Source organism: Haemaphysalis longicornis, unplaced genomic scaffold, assembly GCF_048455015.1.
Source record: "Haemaphysalis longicornis isolate Haplotype H1 unplaced genomic scaffold, Haemaphysalis longicornis Haplotype H1 scaffold_2, whole genome shotgun sequence".
Lineage (NCBI taxonomy): Eukaryota > Metazoa > Arthropoda > Arachnida > Ixodida > Ixodidae > Haemaphysalis > Haemaphysalis longicornis.
This window is the reverse complement of record NW_027526295.1, coordinates 33341772-33354828: the sequence shown is the minus strand read 5'-3', so window position 1 is coordinate 33354828 and position 13057 is coordinate 33341772. Positions and strand designations below refer to the sequence as shown.

The following is a 13057-nucleotide window of genomic DNA, read 5'->3' as shown; positions in this document are numbered from 1 at the left end:
CAAAGCCAATCGTTGGTGTAAACACGAATAGCCACGTGACCCAACTCTCTCACTCTCATGCGGAAACTCAGAGGCGTTTATCAAACAAAAACACGATACAGAACAACAAGCCAAAATATCTCAACTGAGAAGGCAGCAGCAGCAGCAGCAAAGGCCTACTATAAAGGCCTAACCCACTAGAAAGGCCTCTCCCGCCGACTTCCAACCGCTCCTGTATCGCGCCGCTCGAGTTCGTTCTTTTGCCTCCAAATATCCTTATTTCGTCTCTCCATCGAGTAATTGGCCTTCCTCTTTTTTCTAGAGCCGTCTTTCGGTGTCCACTCAGTCCCCCTGGCAAGTCCACCGATTGTTATTTCGCGACTTAGTGTCTCTGTCTCTGAGTGTAACCCCGATCATTATTCGTTCCATGGCCCCTTGAGCCAACCTCAGTTTGCTTTCAAGTTGTTTAGTAAGTGGCCAAAGTCCCGCTCTATATTTCTGCATTTCACATTTATTTCTAAACTTTCCGCTGGAAGTTCTGCATGACTGGAAGGCCTGGATCACTTTTTCCGCCGGATTTCACATCTCTCACAAAGTGGACCGCGTTAGCACGCGCTAGTACCCTGGCGAAGTGCGAAGCCAACGTCCGTACTACAAACCAAAGGAAATGCAGTGTGCGCAGATCAATCGCGTATGCGCCGATTTCTTAGCGCGAGGGACCGAGGTTCGAATCTGACGACAGGAAAGGTTTCTTTTTTTCTTTCCAACTGGATGCACGTGTTATTGTTCCCCAACGCAGCTAAGCCATACCCCTCGGGCTGTGGGGTGGCCCAGTGATTAGGTTGCCGGTTTCATGGCGTAAAGGTCCCGGCTTCGATTCCCAGAACCTCAATAACAACATTTTTTTAGATGCAAACCATCTCTTAGTCGAGGCTCCGTCGTCCGAGGTCCGGCGTCCACACCTCTCCTCCTCTCCACACCACTTGTGCGATAGCGCGCGCTGCTCCTCCTCTCACCCTCTCCACACCACCTGTGCGCGCTGCTCTTCCTCTCCCCTCCTCCTCTCCACTTCAGATAACCAGGTCCGCGCCGCTGCTCCCTTCAGTTGCTGCTTTCTGTCGAGACAACGCTGCGCCGTCCGATGAGGTGACAATGGACGCTGGCGTTCGGCAACGTGACAACGCTCCGAAACGCCAGCGTCGAACAGCGGATTCCTCGCTTCGAGAACGAGAAGCCGCAAAACGTTCCCCACTATTTCATAAAGAAGACATTTAATACGCTACTACACGTGTCTTTACTCTAACAACCAATTAACACGCTACTACTCCACGGCTTTGCATCCCCTCAGGGTTCCCACGTGGGAAGATGGTGTAATTTTTTCTTCGGGATATAGGCTTTTATGTCTGCGACGGGCGGACTTATGTCGGCCTTCACAGCTCTGCAGTTAAAATTGAAATTAGACGCAAAAAGAACAGAGCGCGAGACAATGGCGGGATTGGCCATAACCCCGTTTTTGCCTTCGGCTCCACAGACGCTGTGACCTTGCGTCGTAACACCTGCACGTGTCACCGCTTCTGGCGGGACATTGGTGCATTCGGCGTCTGCCTACCAATGAATCGCAATCAGAGCCGAAATTCAAAATAATAAATGTTGCACTATAAGGATCATCGTGCAGGTAGTATAGATAAACCATAAAGTAAAATAATTCACCATCATCATCATTAGAGAGCATTAGAAAAAAAGAGAGCGCGAGAGCCCGCGCACGTGCCCAGAAGCGCTTGCGGCGTTCGAAGATAGCCCCACCGGTCGTGGCTCCCGCAAGCGAAGTCAACCTGCCCGGCGTCTCCGACGACACGTCAAGGTAAAGGGCGTGGTGTCTGCTCTCGGTTTGCGCCTGCATGCTTCAGAACCCAGGAGACCAGGCTGTGCTACGCGACGGGCCTCGTGCAAAGCGCGGCTCGTGGCCGTTCGAACCCGGCATTAGGCCTAATGTTTTTTGTTTGCTTTGCCGTGCTTCCTCGTTCGCGGCTGCCTGGAGGAGCGCATTTGCGGGTGGGTTGCGGGGCCGCTCGGAAGGCGCTTTTTCACGACCATAGGGTTCTTCGCGAGATCAGGTAACCAGACTGCTTTCCATCACTGGCCGAAATTTCACCTTTGGCGTTCTTCGTCCACATGACGGCTGCCTTTGCGTACTATAACGCTTCCCAGCTATAGGCTCATTCCAAACGTGATTGCTGGTGAGCTGCAGCGCCACCGCCATAGACTTTGAAAACACGCCACTGGAGTTTAAGCGCACCATTTTTCCTTTTTTGCTTCGTGTCTACTGTTTTCTTTGTGTTCGACATTTTCTGTCAGGAAATAATATCGCGTTCTGGATGTGGCGCTTTCGTTTGCGTTTCGGAAGTGCCTGACGTTGCACGTGATAAAATATAGGGTCACGTCGCTTTGAATATTACGGTATACTGATTCCTACGGAGTCATGCCAGTGCACTCTGTCCGGGTTTTTACCAAGTGGCTACCTTACCCAAACATGTCCAGTTGCCTCCTGAATAGCTAACATAAAATAACGTCTTCTTTTTAGAAAAAACTCCATTGTGTCGTGCATGTTCACTCATGCAAAGGAGAAACGCCCGGTTGCTTTGCAACCAGCCTTTTCCGTGCGCACTCCATCGTGAATACGTGCATTGTTTTGGGCGGTTGGTGCGGCAGTATTCGCCGCTGCTGTTCGTTGCAGGCCACGACAAAGAGGTGCCCCATTAGTTCTCGAACTGAAGGCGTCCACCCTGTTCTTTTGCAGAGGAAGACCCGGCTACATTGAGGGCCAACCGCCTCTGTAATAGGACAGCACGGAGTCCGCCTTGTCAGATGCGAAGAGGATCGGCACGGAAATGGATCCAACGGTGAATTCTAGTTCATAGGACATTGACAAGAACGCACAATGGCAGATGCTAGGCGCGTTAAGACGCGCGCATGCCCACTCTGCTTCCCATGTCGCTATTCATTGGCCCTAAGGAGACGATACATGAGCGGTCTCCTTAATTATGCAGTAGGGCATACCGCATTCAGTTGGGGCGACCACCCCTTCACAGTGCCAGGCACACCCTCTGTGTACGAGAGTATTGCGAAAAACATTACTGCAATTTTTGAACAAAAAAGCGGAAATTTATTGGAACGCGCATGCGGAAAATGCAGATAGCTGTACAATGAGCGAGCAATTGTGTATCGGGAAGTAACCCATGCACCTTCGCGGCGGGAACATTGACATTCTCTGCATATAGGTCTGTCAAATAGGGAAACAACACGACGGATTGCTCTTAACTGTGTTTGTGATATGCTGGAGATGTTTCAGTCTATAAATGATTTTTTGAAAGATTTCACCGCGTATATTATTTGATGTATGAGGTTGATGGTAGACTTTAATCCGCCGATGCAACGCAGGCGATGAGGCGCGCCATAGTGGAGGCTTCCGGATTAATTTTGACCTCCTGGGGATCTTTAACGCGCACCGAAATCTCGTACACACGGGCGTTCTTTCTTTTCGCCTTCATCAGAAAAGCAGTCGCCGCGGCGCCCCACAGACGTTTCGAAAGCCAAGCGGTTTATATAGTCATAAGCGTTCGAAACTCGTGAACCGCTGTCGCTTTTCATACATCTCCCCGTTGTTTAGCGCAAGAAAAATTCCAGGTACATTGGAGGCAAAATATACTCAATTCACCGCCAGCGCCCTTCATTTACTTAGGAACGCTCGTTGGGCTGGTTTTTACGATAGTAAGCAAAAAAACTGGCAGTGCAACGCCGGCATATGCGGGAGGAAAAGCAAGCGCAAAAGAACAGAACTCCCGCTGGCGCAGTTTCTGGCAGGGGGCGCGCGAGCACTGCGAAGTCGCGAAATGTGAAATACGTTGCACAAACCTCCGTTGAATTCATCAAGAGAGGAATGCGAGAGGACCGCGAAGAGCGTGATGGGTGGTGCGGGTGAGGAAATAACGGCGCCACGGCCAATTATGTAGAATCGCTGCTCTGCCCTTCCGAAAGCTTTCACATTGAGTGGAACGGCATTTTAATATTCTTTTTCCTTCATTGAGCAGTTAGACAATTTCCCCCAATGAGCGAAACGCATGCGTCGCCCTTCTGCTGTACATAATGAGGGTGGCGTCCGTTCAGATCCAAGACAGACACTGCTCGCTCTACTCTTGAGAATAGGGTAAGATGGCCCTTCACAAGAGCGGGGCCTAGCGTTCATTACCCCGTTGCATACAAGAGAGAGAGAGAGAGAGAGAGAGAGCGTTAGTGAACGAAGCACGTGTGGATCAAGTTTTCGCTCCGATCAGCGATGGCGTCGAATCGTAGGTTAAAAACAGATCGGCCTGAATTTTTTTTTTACTCTATAAAGTAATGCTGGGTGCTTTTATCAAAAGGTTGAACTTTTATTAGTTTTACCCCCATGCACTGGTATATGTAGTTCAAAGAACTACGCAAGGCCGCCGCGTTACGCGAACACGATCTTGAGCCTGATAGATTGAGCTTCTCACGGTGGGCAGAAGTTTTTTTAAATATTACAGAGGTAACATGTCGTCTACGTCTCTCGAACGTATCAACGGCACAACTATTTTCCGTCCAATAAATGCTTCAGGTTACAACCTGTGGTGCTATTCTTTCATACGAATTACCGATCTTTGCGAATGCATCAAAGAGTCTGACAACTGCGACTTAAACTCGCCAATAGAGGCCTAACGACAACTTCACAGCGAGAGATGCTCGCCGACAACCACACGATATGCGGCTACGGTAGCGGCGTTCCCACGAGTTCCCCCTTCTTTCTGATGCGCTGTAATTGAGCACGTAGCAGAGATTACGCCGCAAGATTTAGGGTGGGCAAAAATTGGCCGCGTATCTGCTCCTTCTGTTGCAAATGTCATCAAAAGACGATAGTCTTTATCAACTTTTGCCAAGTAAATGCCTCCCTTCGCCTTCCCGCTCCCCTCTCATGTTGTTCCTCTTGCGTCGCGCTCCTCCCAAAGTAAAGACGCCAGAGGTTTGCTTAAATCATTTTAAATTTCCCGCGTTCCACTGCTCCAAACCGGGTGTCTCGATGCCAACGCTGCCGTACGGCGAAGACGCGCGTGAATCGAGGCGCCCTACTTCCACGTTTATAGAACCGCGTTTCCCTAGCCCACGTGCGTTCCAAGCAGAACGTGGAATCTATCTAGTGGAACCTTTCGAAACTGTTGCCACTTGATTTCTTCAAATCCCGCTAGAAGTTATATGGCGCGGCCGACAGCAGGCGACGGCGAAGTGAATTTTTTTTCTACAGTTGATGAAGTATTTAATTTCGCCAAATTCAAGCATGTATGATTTTTTATAAAGGAACACTGCAAATATCACTTCTGTATTAATTTGTTGTCTTATATATGCGTAATGCCTTGTTGTTCTTCAACAATATTGACAAGTATGAACATTACACCGGAATTAGACGGGCACTTTTATCTGTGATTATATAAGACTATTGCGCAGGCATAGTGTTACTTTGGCCGGAAGGCTGAATCGAGTCAGAGACATACAGACCAAAATTTCTGGGTTTAAGTAGCCCAAGAAAGACTATCGTCTTTAATATCCTCTGCGCCACGCGTCGCTAGAACACTCGCTGTCTCCGTGCGCCGCAGCTGATGCACCCGTTAGAATCACTTCCTCGCTTGACAGGAGCGTCTGGTTGCATCACAGCGTCCCTGGTTCCAATTTCAGGTGGAGGTAAAGCCAGGAGATGTCCAGGACTTCAACATCGTGGAGTACCTTTTTGGCGACGCCGGCCTTCCCACGGCAGCGCTGCAGGATGACGTCATCGGGCTGCAGGCCTCCGGGAGAGGCGATGACGACGAGTACAAGGCGGCTGACTACACCCACATCGGCGCGCTTCAGCAAGGACAGGTGGGCGGTTTCGATCGGTGTGAAAATAGCATTCCCGTGGTAGCGTACGTATTCTCGTGATAGCCTAAAGAATTCATTTCGAAACGTGCGTCCGGAGTAGATGGAAAATTTCTGGGAATGCACACAGCCGGCTTCTTGTAAACGACAATCATATCCTTCATGTTACCGTTCCTTGTGCAAAGTGTGTGTACCAGTTTACGTTTGCACGCCTGTGATGTTAATTCGACTCTGACATGCGATCAGTTTGTGTCTGAGTGATGACGAAGGCCAGCCCCGGTTCCAAGATGGGGCAACTTTTGTGATATTTATTATCTTTATGCGCCGCCAGTTGGGACGAGATCAGATTGAAAGTCTCCGCTTATGTCGCAACGCGCTCGTGTGCAGGGCTACCAACAGCCGAGCTTCCCGGTCGAGGCAGCCGGTGGCCCGGGTCCCAGCACCGGTTTCGCTGCGGTTACCTCGCACTACATCGACCTCAGTGGCGGGGAACTGGGCGAGGCAGTGGCCGGTAGCAGCGCGGGTGTCACTGCTGGCTCCTCGGTGCATGTTAACGACGAGGAGAGTGGGGTGCCCATCAGCCGCCCTCGAAAAAGGCGGGACGCCCACAACCTGAAGGAGCGCACGCGAAGGTACGCCCTTCACAACCCACATTGTCTACGTTGCGTGCTCGAGGAGACGCGCTTTTTTTTTTCGAAAGGAATTCCTTTGCGACAACCACCCGGCCGAAGCGGGAAAAATGAAGGTAGCTCACACTAACGCGTTAGACTCGAAGGTAGCGACGCTGTACGAAACCTTAACGACCATCACGAAGGTTTAAATCCACGATTGCAGCCGATTTGCAGCTTCTTCGCTGCCGCAACAACCTTTACTCCGTCACTGTTGCTATATATAAGTGTGAGAAATTCGTTCATTTTTTGGAAGTGATAATCATTGATAATACCTTTGGAGGGGCGTACGCTATGACGTGTCTTTCTCGTTCCGAGCAATTGTTTCCATGGTTACGGCGAACGCTGGAGTTTTTTTTTTTTTGAAAATCTTGGCCAATCTCTTTAAAGGGAGCAGGCTTGGAGTAACAAACCTGTGCCGGGGACGCTGGGTGATCGCCGCTAGACACGCACACGCGAGCGCTAGTCATTTTCTTTGTTTTGTTAACTGCCGGGCTGTCGTCGCCACGAGGCCTGCTCTCACGCGCGCTCTCTGCAATTTCTCGCTATTTTTAACTACGCACGCGAAAAATTACGATTTGCTAAACAGCTTCCATGTTAAAATCCCAGAGGTACTATCTGCTTGACCCGTCCGCAGTATTCTTCGTCCGTGCCTTGGGAGCGTGAGTGTCGTATCGCATGCTGCCGCAGTCAGTGAACTTGTACGACCGGGCTGTGCAGGGCTCGGCTCAAGACTTCCTGGGCGTCCCTTCGTCAGATTGTGCCAGGGCTGAACGCAAAGACGGACAACGCTTCGGTGTGCGAACGGGCGGTGGAGTACACGCGCCACATGAACGAGGCTCTCGTCGCCACGTACGGACAGGTATACGCACGCATTCTTTCTCTTAGGAGGATCCAACAGACTGAATGTTAGCCGGAAAGCCTGACTACAATTCCTCTTCAAGAACACTACGAAGACGCTTCTTTGTCTTACGATGTTACCAAATCCACCTTCTTTTAGGTCATAAGGCCTTGATCTCGGTTTTAAGAGCGCCGTTGAGATACAAGCCAGCGTGAAAAAATTCTGACATTCCAATCTGCAAAGGCGGATGGCCAACGGAAGCTGTGTGTGGGTCCGTTGAGGAGTGCAAGCAACAAAGTACGCATTTTTTAAATTGCAATGTCCTTGTAAGTTGACTGAATAAAACTTGCAAGGACTATAGAGTTCAACCCTATAGCGAACGGCATGGCGCTGTCCGTTTCTCTTCGGTAGAACCCTACGTGTTGAGAGCAGACGAGAATTCTACAATATTCACGACTTCACTGTAAACTAATTAAATGCGATGCATAAATGAGCCTCAGTGTAATATTCGGAGTCTTAGAGACAAATTGTGCTAAAATTTGTTTTTTCGATAGCTTCAATAAAACGAGTTACAGCCGTATATTGCAACTCCTCCCTCCGTACACGGTAATGTATTGACGGCAACCGGAAATTGTGTAGCGTTCAGAACCTCACTGAGAAATAACTAGTATTTGTGGCGAGTAAATGAAACTCGTCGTAAAAACTGAGTGGTACTAGCTGTCAATTTCAGTGTACTTTTCTTGCATGATACGTGCATTAGATCGAGAGCTACATAGCATTCACCAGGAGATTGTCTTTGCCGCAACAATAAATTTTGCTGATGCGAAGCTACATACCCCATCGACGCACGCCGTTTTTTTTTTTTTTTTTTTCCAGAACCTAGCCTATAAAAATTCCGCTTTCAAAAATTGAAGTTTGGTACGGAAATTATGGGAGATGCTCAGAAACTTTGTGATATTATAAAGGGGCACGCACGTATATAGTTGGACCTTCTGTTCATTCGCTGTTCAAAGCTTTCCGTTGAACTTGGCGTCCGCGGCCGTCACCACTTGGCCAGCCCCTTAAACAGCGCACTACGCGGATCGTTCCCCTTGTTCTCCATAGCCTAAAAGTTCCTCGCACCTTCGCTAACAGAAGGCCCCTGTTATACTCGGTGACAACTTAAGAACGGCACCGGAAGTTGCCGCTGTGCCTTATCACCGTAGCCGGATGTTTCTCCGCGCGGCGCAAGTAGGGCGTTACTGCGAATATTTTGAACATGGCGTGAGCCGTTCAAGTGAGTTTTTTGGACTTAATATGCTTATAAACGACTCCAGTGACGACAAACAAACTGCGTGAGACAAGGCAGACGATATCACGCATTCATAGCAAACCCCTTTCAAAACGCGCGCGCACTGACGTCACGGGTCCGGCGCTTTGGCGGAGTGATACACTACATGAGGTGGTGGCATTCTTGAGTTGTAACCGAGTATAACTTCATCTGCACGTGTGGAACTGCGGTTTCTCTTTCGCGGCGTGGGCCATTTGCCCTTTTTCAGAACCCTCCTCGCCCTGTCTTGGAAAAGTTGGGGCGTTTTCGACGTCATTAGCGCGAAACACTATGCGCGGCCAACTGTTTTGTTTTTCTCTTTCAGGAGGCGGCCGACAACATCGGCCGGGCATTTTATGACAAGTTCCAGCCGTACTGATGCCTCAAGGAGCGCCACGATTGCACCTGGCCAAGCGACCTCTGCTCTAGACGTGACGGCCACGCACAGGACACCTGCAAGCCCTCGGCTTCCACCTGCTGGCCCTTTGTTACGATTTTTACGTTTGCTAGTTAATATCCGGCACCTTTTTTCCTATTATTGGGTGTCCAGTTTATCTACGCGATGAATCAAGTTCCACATAAAAGCTTTCGAATGCGACTGTTTAGTTGTTGTCTTTATCCCCTGTACGTGTGAAATAATTGTTAGCGGTAACAATAACTAGCAAGACTTTACCTCCACCCAGGAGGGCTGGGGCGTGCTGGAAAGGCCGCAGGCCCATACCAACGGGCCCAGCACCCCGACCTTACAGTGCAAGAAGAGGAGGGAGGGGGTGGAGGATGAAAAGGATGTAGAGAGAGAGGAGTCGGTTTAGTTTATTGATTGTAGGGTTTAACGCGCCGACGCAACGCAGGCGATGAGGCGCGCCGTAGTGGAGGGCTCCGGATTAATTTTGACCACCTGGGGATCTTTAACGTGCGCCGAAATCTCGCACACACGGGCGTTTTTGCTTTTCGCCTCCGTCAGAAAAGCGGCCGCCGCGGCCGGGAATTGAACCCGCGACCTCGTGCTCAGCAGCGCAACGCCTTAGCCACTGAGCCACCGCGCCTGGTGAGTCGGTTTAGTTTAGTCGTTCAGTGGAGCGTTCTCAGGTGGCGCGCTACATGGCAAGGGAAAGCTTCCCTTGCTTTCCCTTTAGCAAGGGAAAGCTACTACAAGCCATCAGAACAAGGATAGAAGAAAAAATTCCCCCGCATTTCCCCGAAGGGGAGTATGAGGAAGTGCGAAGCACGGGGTGATGCTATGAGGGGGAGTTTGTTGAAGTTTGGTGGCATTTTGCCCGTTAGTTACATTAACACCCCCTCGTGATCACGTTCGGCTTAACACGCCTCGTTTGTCCCTCTGCGGAAATCTTGGTGAATTAACGTGTATGTTCGAGAGGAGGAGCGCACCGCACCGCAGCGCACCGCAGCTGCGAAGCGCCGACCGGAGTGAAGGGAGAGGAGGCGCAGTCACGTGAGAGAATGCAGAACTAGCGGGTTTGTAGTATCACGAGTACACCACGCAGTTATCAAGCCGCTATAACGCCGCTGAGTCGCCAACGCACGCCGCTGACGACGTAGTTTGAATGCGTTAAAGATATAAGGCGCGTTACTAACACTGATATCAACCCACGCTCCCCACCGGAAAGCTCAGCGAGAACGCGTTGTTCCTACACGGAGATCCGTCGGCGCGGCCCTACCTACGGGTTCGAAGACTTCGCATCTGCCCTCGAGAACATCACAGACTTGAGGGCGATCGAGTGTCTCGGCCCCTTTCAGTTCAACCACGTATGGATGGTCACCTTCCGAGCAGAAAACGAGATGGAAGCCTTGGCAGCACGGACCGAGATTGTGGTGAAGGGAAGGCGATGCCTGGTCATCAACCCGAACCAACGTGAAGTCGCCGTTAAGGTGCATTGGCTTCCACCAAGGGTGCCTGACGAACCGATCGTGCGGCAGCTGGAGCGCTTCGGCCGTGTGCAATGAGTTGAGCGTGATGGCTGGAGAAAACCCGGGCTCGCGCACATGACCGGCACGAGCAGGGTGTATCACATCATCCCGTCCAGCCCCACGTCGCTGAAGGACGTACCGCACCAGGCGACCGTGCAGGGGTGCCCCATACTGATAGAGGTAGCTGGTAGGCCAGCACTGTGCCTGCGATGCTACCACACCGGACACTATCGTAGGAGCTGCAGGACGCCGTGGTGCCGTTCGTGTCGCTCCTTCGGCCACGACCACGCAAACTGTACGGTCTCGTACGCCGCCAGAGTCAAGCAGCGAGCGTCCGCACGGCCTCAGTTGGAGAAATACATGGACGCGGACGACATGGCGGCCATGATGAGCAGCGCAGATCAAGAAGCAGCAGAATCCAATGCAACGCCAACCGACGAGCCCAGCCCGCCCCCCTCTACATCTCCCCCGCCGGCTTCCGAAGCCCCCGCAGCAGAGGAATGCAGCAACCCCGAGGAGGTCAAGGAGGCTACGGGAGAGGAGCGAGAGGGAAAGGAGGAGCAGCCACCGCCGGAGGACCCTTTGGCGTGCGTGGACACAATCCAACAAACGCCCCCTTCACCGGAAGGCCCCGGCGCCGTGGACTCCCAAGAAGACAGCAAAGAACCTGAAAGCAAAATTGTGACGCGCCGAAAGGCACGCGGCAGGGCTGGAAACAACACCGGCCAGGGAGAAAGCGGGTCAAGGAACCCCGAGGGACCGAGATAAAAGCAGTCGAGGTGAGCGCCTTTCCCACAATGAGCCTCCCCCAAACCTTTTTAAAACTAGCCACGCTTAACGTAGTCAGCCTTGTCTCCGCTAAACGGAGACTTTGGCTATTAGAACTTCTGAATCAGGAAAAAATTGATGTAGCGTTTCTTCAGGAAACAAAAATCGGAAACCCAGACGATGCAAAAAATTTTGTACGCCTGTTCGGCAATCAGTTCTGGTGCTTTCACACTCTGACCGAGACCCGAGCAGGCGGCGCAGCCATTCTCGTTAGGAAAAATGATTCGGTCAAAATCGTCGACTGCGAATTGGGCAAAGATGGCCGTTTCAGCCTAGTGGACACATTTGTGGGAGGGGAACTCACCCGTTTCCTGTGCATTTACGCTCCCAATGACCCACCATCACGAAGTGAGCTCTTCACCGCCACCCGCCCTCTTTTGAATGTCCCATGCAACGTGATATTCGGAGGTGACTTTAATTGTGTGACGGAAAAAAGTGACAGAGCGGGTGGGTGCAGCAGCACCGATGCCTCGTCGCGAATTTTAAAGTCAGTGGTTCGTGACTGTGACCTGACCGACGCGGCCTCGGGACGGAAGTGGGCCACCCCACGATACACCAGATGGAGTGGTGCGTCTCAGGCCCGGCTGGACCGGTTTTATGTCTCAGGAGACTTACTTTCACGAATACAAGACTACGCCGTGACACCCGTCCCACTGTCTGACCACGGCTTAGTGACATGTGAAATTAGGTACGACGTAAACCAAAAGCATGGCAAACTAAATCTCCGTTGGATAATGAACGCATCGATAATGCAAAACCCAGAATTCGTAGAACGCGTGCGGGAAGAAATAAAATGCTTGGGATCCCGCACGATAGAGGCTAGCGAGTGGGAATCTTTCAAAACTAAAATCAAAGAAGTTGCAACCACCATAGGCAGGCGAGAGGCCGCGCGCGGAAGAGCTACCCAAAACCGCCTCATGTCAACGCTCCGAGACCTCATCGAGGCGGATGAAGAGAGGCCTGGGGAATTTCGCGAGGACATCCGCGTAACTAAAAAAGAGCTTTTCAGTGAACTGGAACATCGCTACTGGGGTGCCTTGGTCCGCAGCAGGGAGCAGAGAGTTGAGCAGGAGGCACAGCCCTCGAAAATCTTCCGCACGCTCGAGAGAGAGAACGCTACCCGGAAAAACATCACCGAGGTTCAACACCAAGGGCAGCTCGCGCGGGGACCGCGTGAAGTGGCAAGCGCCTTTGAGGACTTTTACTCCGGTCTGTTTAATTTGCAGACCGGATTGGACCCCGTCCCCGAGGAAGTCCTTAGCGAGCTCCCAAAGGTATCGGAGGATTTGAGAGAATTAATTAACTCTCCAATAACTGCAGCGGAGGTAGAATCCGTAATTAAACAGCTACCCAGAAACAAGTCCCCAGGTCCAGACGGGATTGTCTCAGAATTTTACATCACTTTTCAAAAAGTATTAAGTCCGGTACTCGCCTCAGTTTTCGAGGACACAATGCACAAAAACCAACTTCCACCTTCCATGCGAAATAGCCACCTAGTCCTCCTGCCGAAAACACCACAATCCGGTCCAATTCCAAGCACATCCGATTTCCGCCCGATTTCCCTTTTGTCGTCAGACTACA

At 51.2% G+C, this 13057-nt stretch overlaps 1 protein-coding gene across 2 annotated transcripts; it reads left to right on the top strand.

Annotated features, from left to right (window-relative positions):
- Positions 1-1595: 1595 nt before the first annotated feature.
- LOC144167046 (uncharacterized) lies at positions 1596-9311 on the top strand. 2 transcript variants are annotated; one of them, XM_077696437.1, is made up of 6 exons: positions 1596-1840; positions 2777-2879; positions 5722-5904; positions 6289-6533; positions 7290-7431; positions 9045-9311. In XM_077696437.1, exons 2-6 carry the CDS (start codon positions 2868-2870, stop codon positions 9096-9098), a joined length of 636 nt encoding a protein of 211 aa, XP_077552563.1. In that variant the 5' UTR covers positions 1596-1840; positions 2777-2867; the 3' UTR covers positions 9099-9311. The 2 variants fall into 2 exon arrangements, with proteins under 2 accessions (XP_077552563.1, XP_077552564.1); XM_077696438.1 differs by lacking the exon at positions 1596-1840 and adding an exon at positions 1929-2093.
- The last annotated feature ends 3746 nt before the right edge of the window (positions 9312-13057 follow it).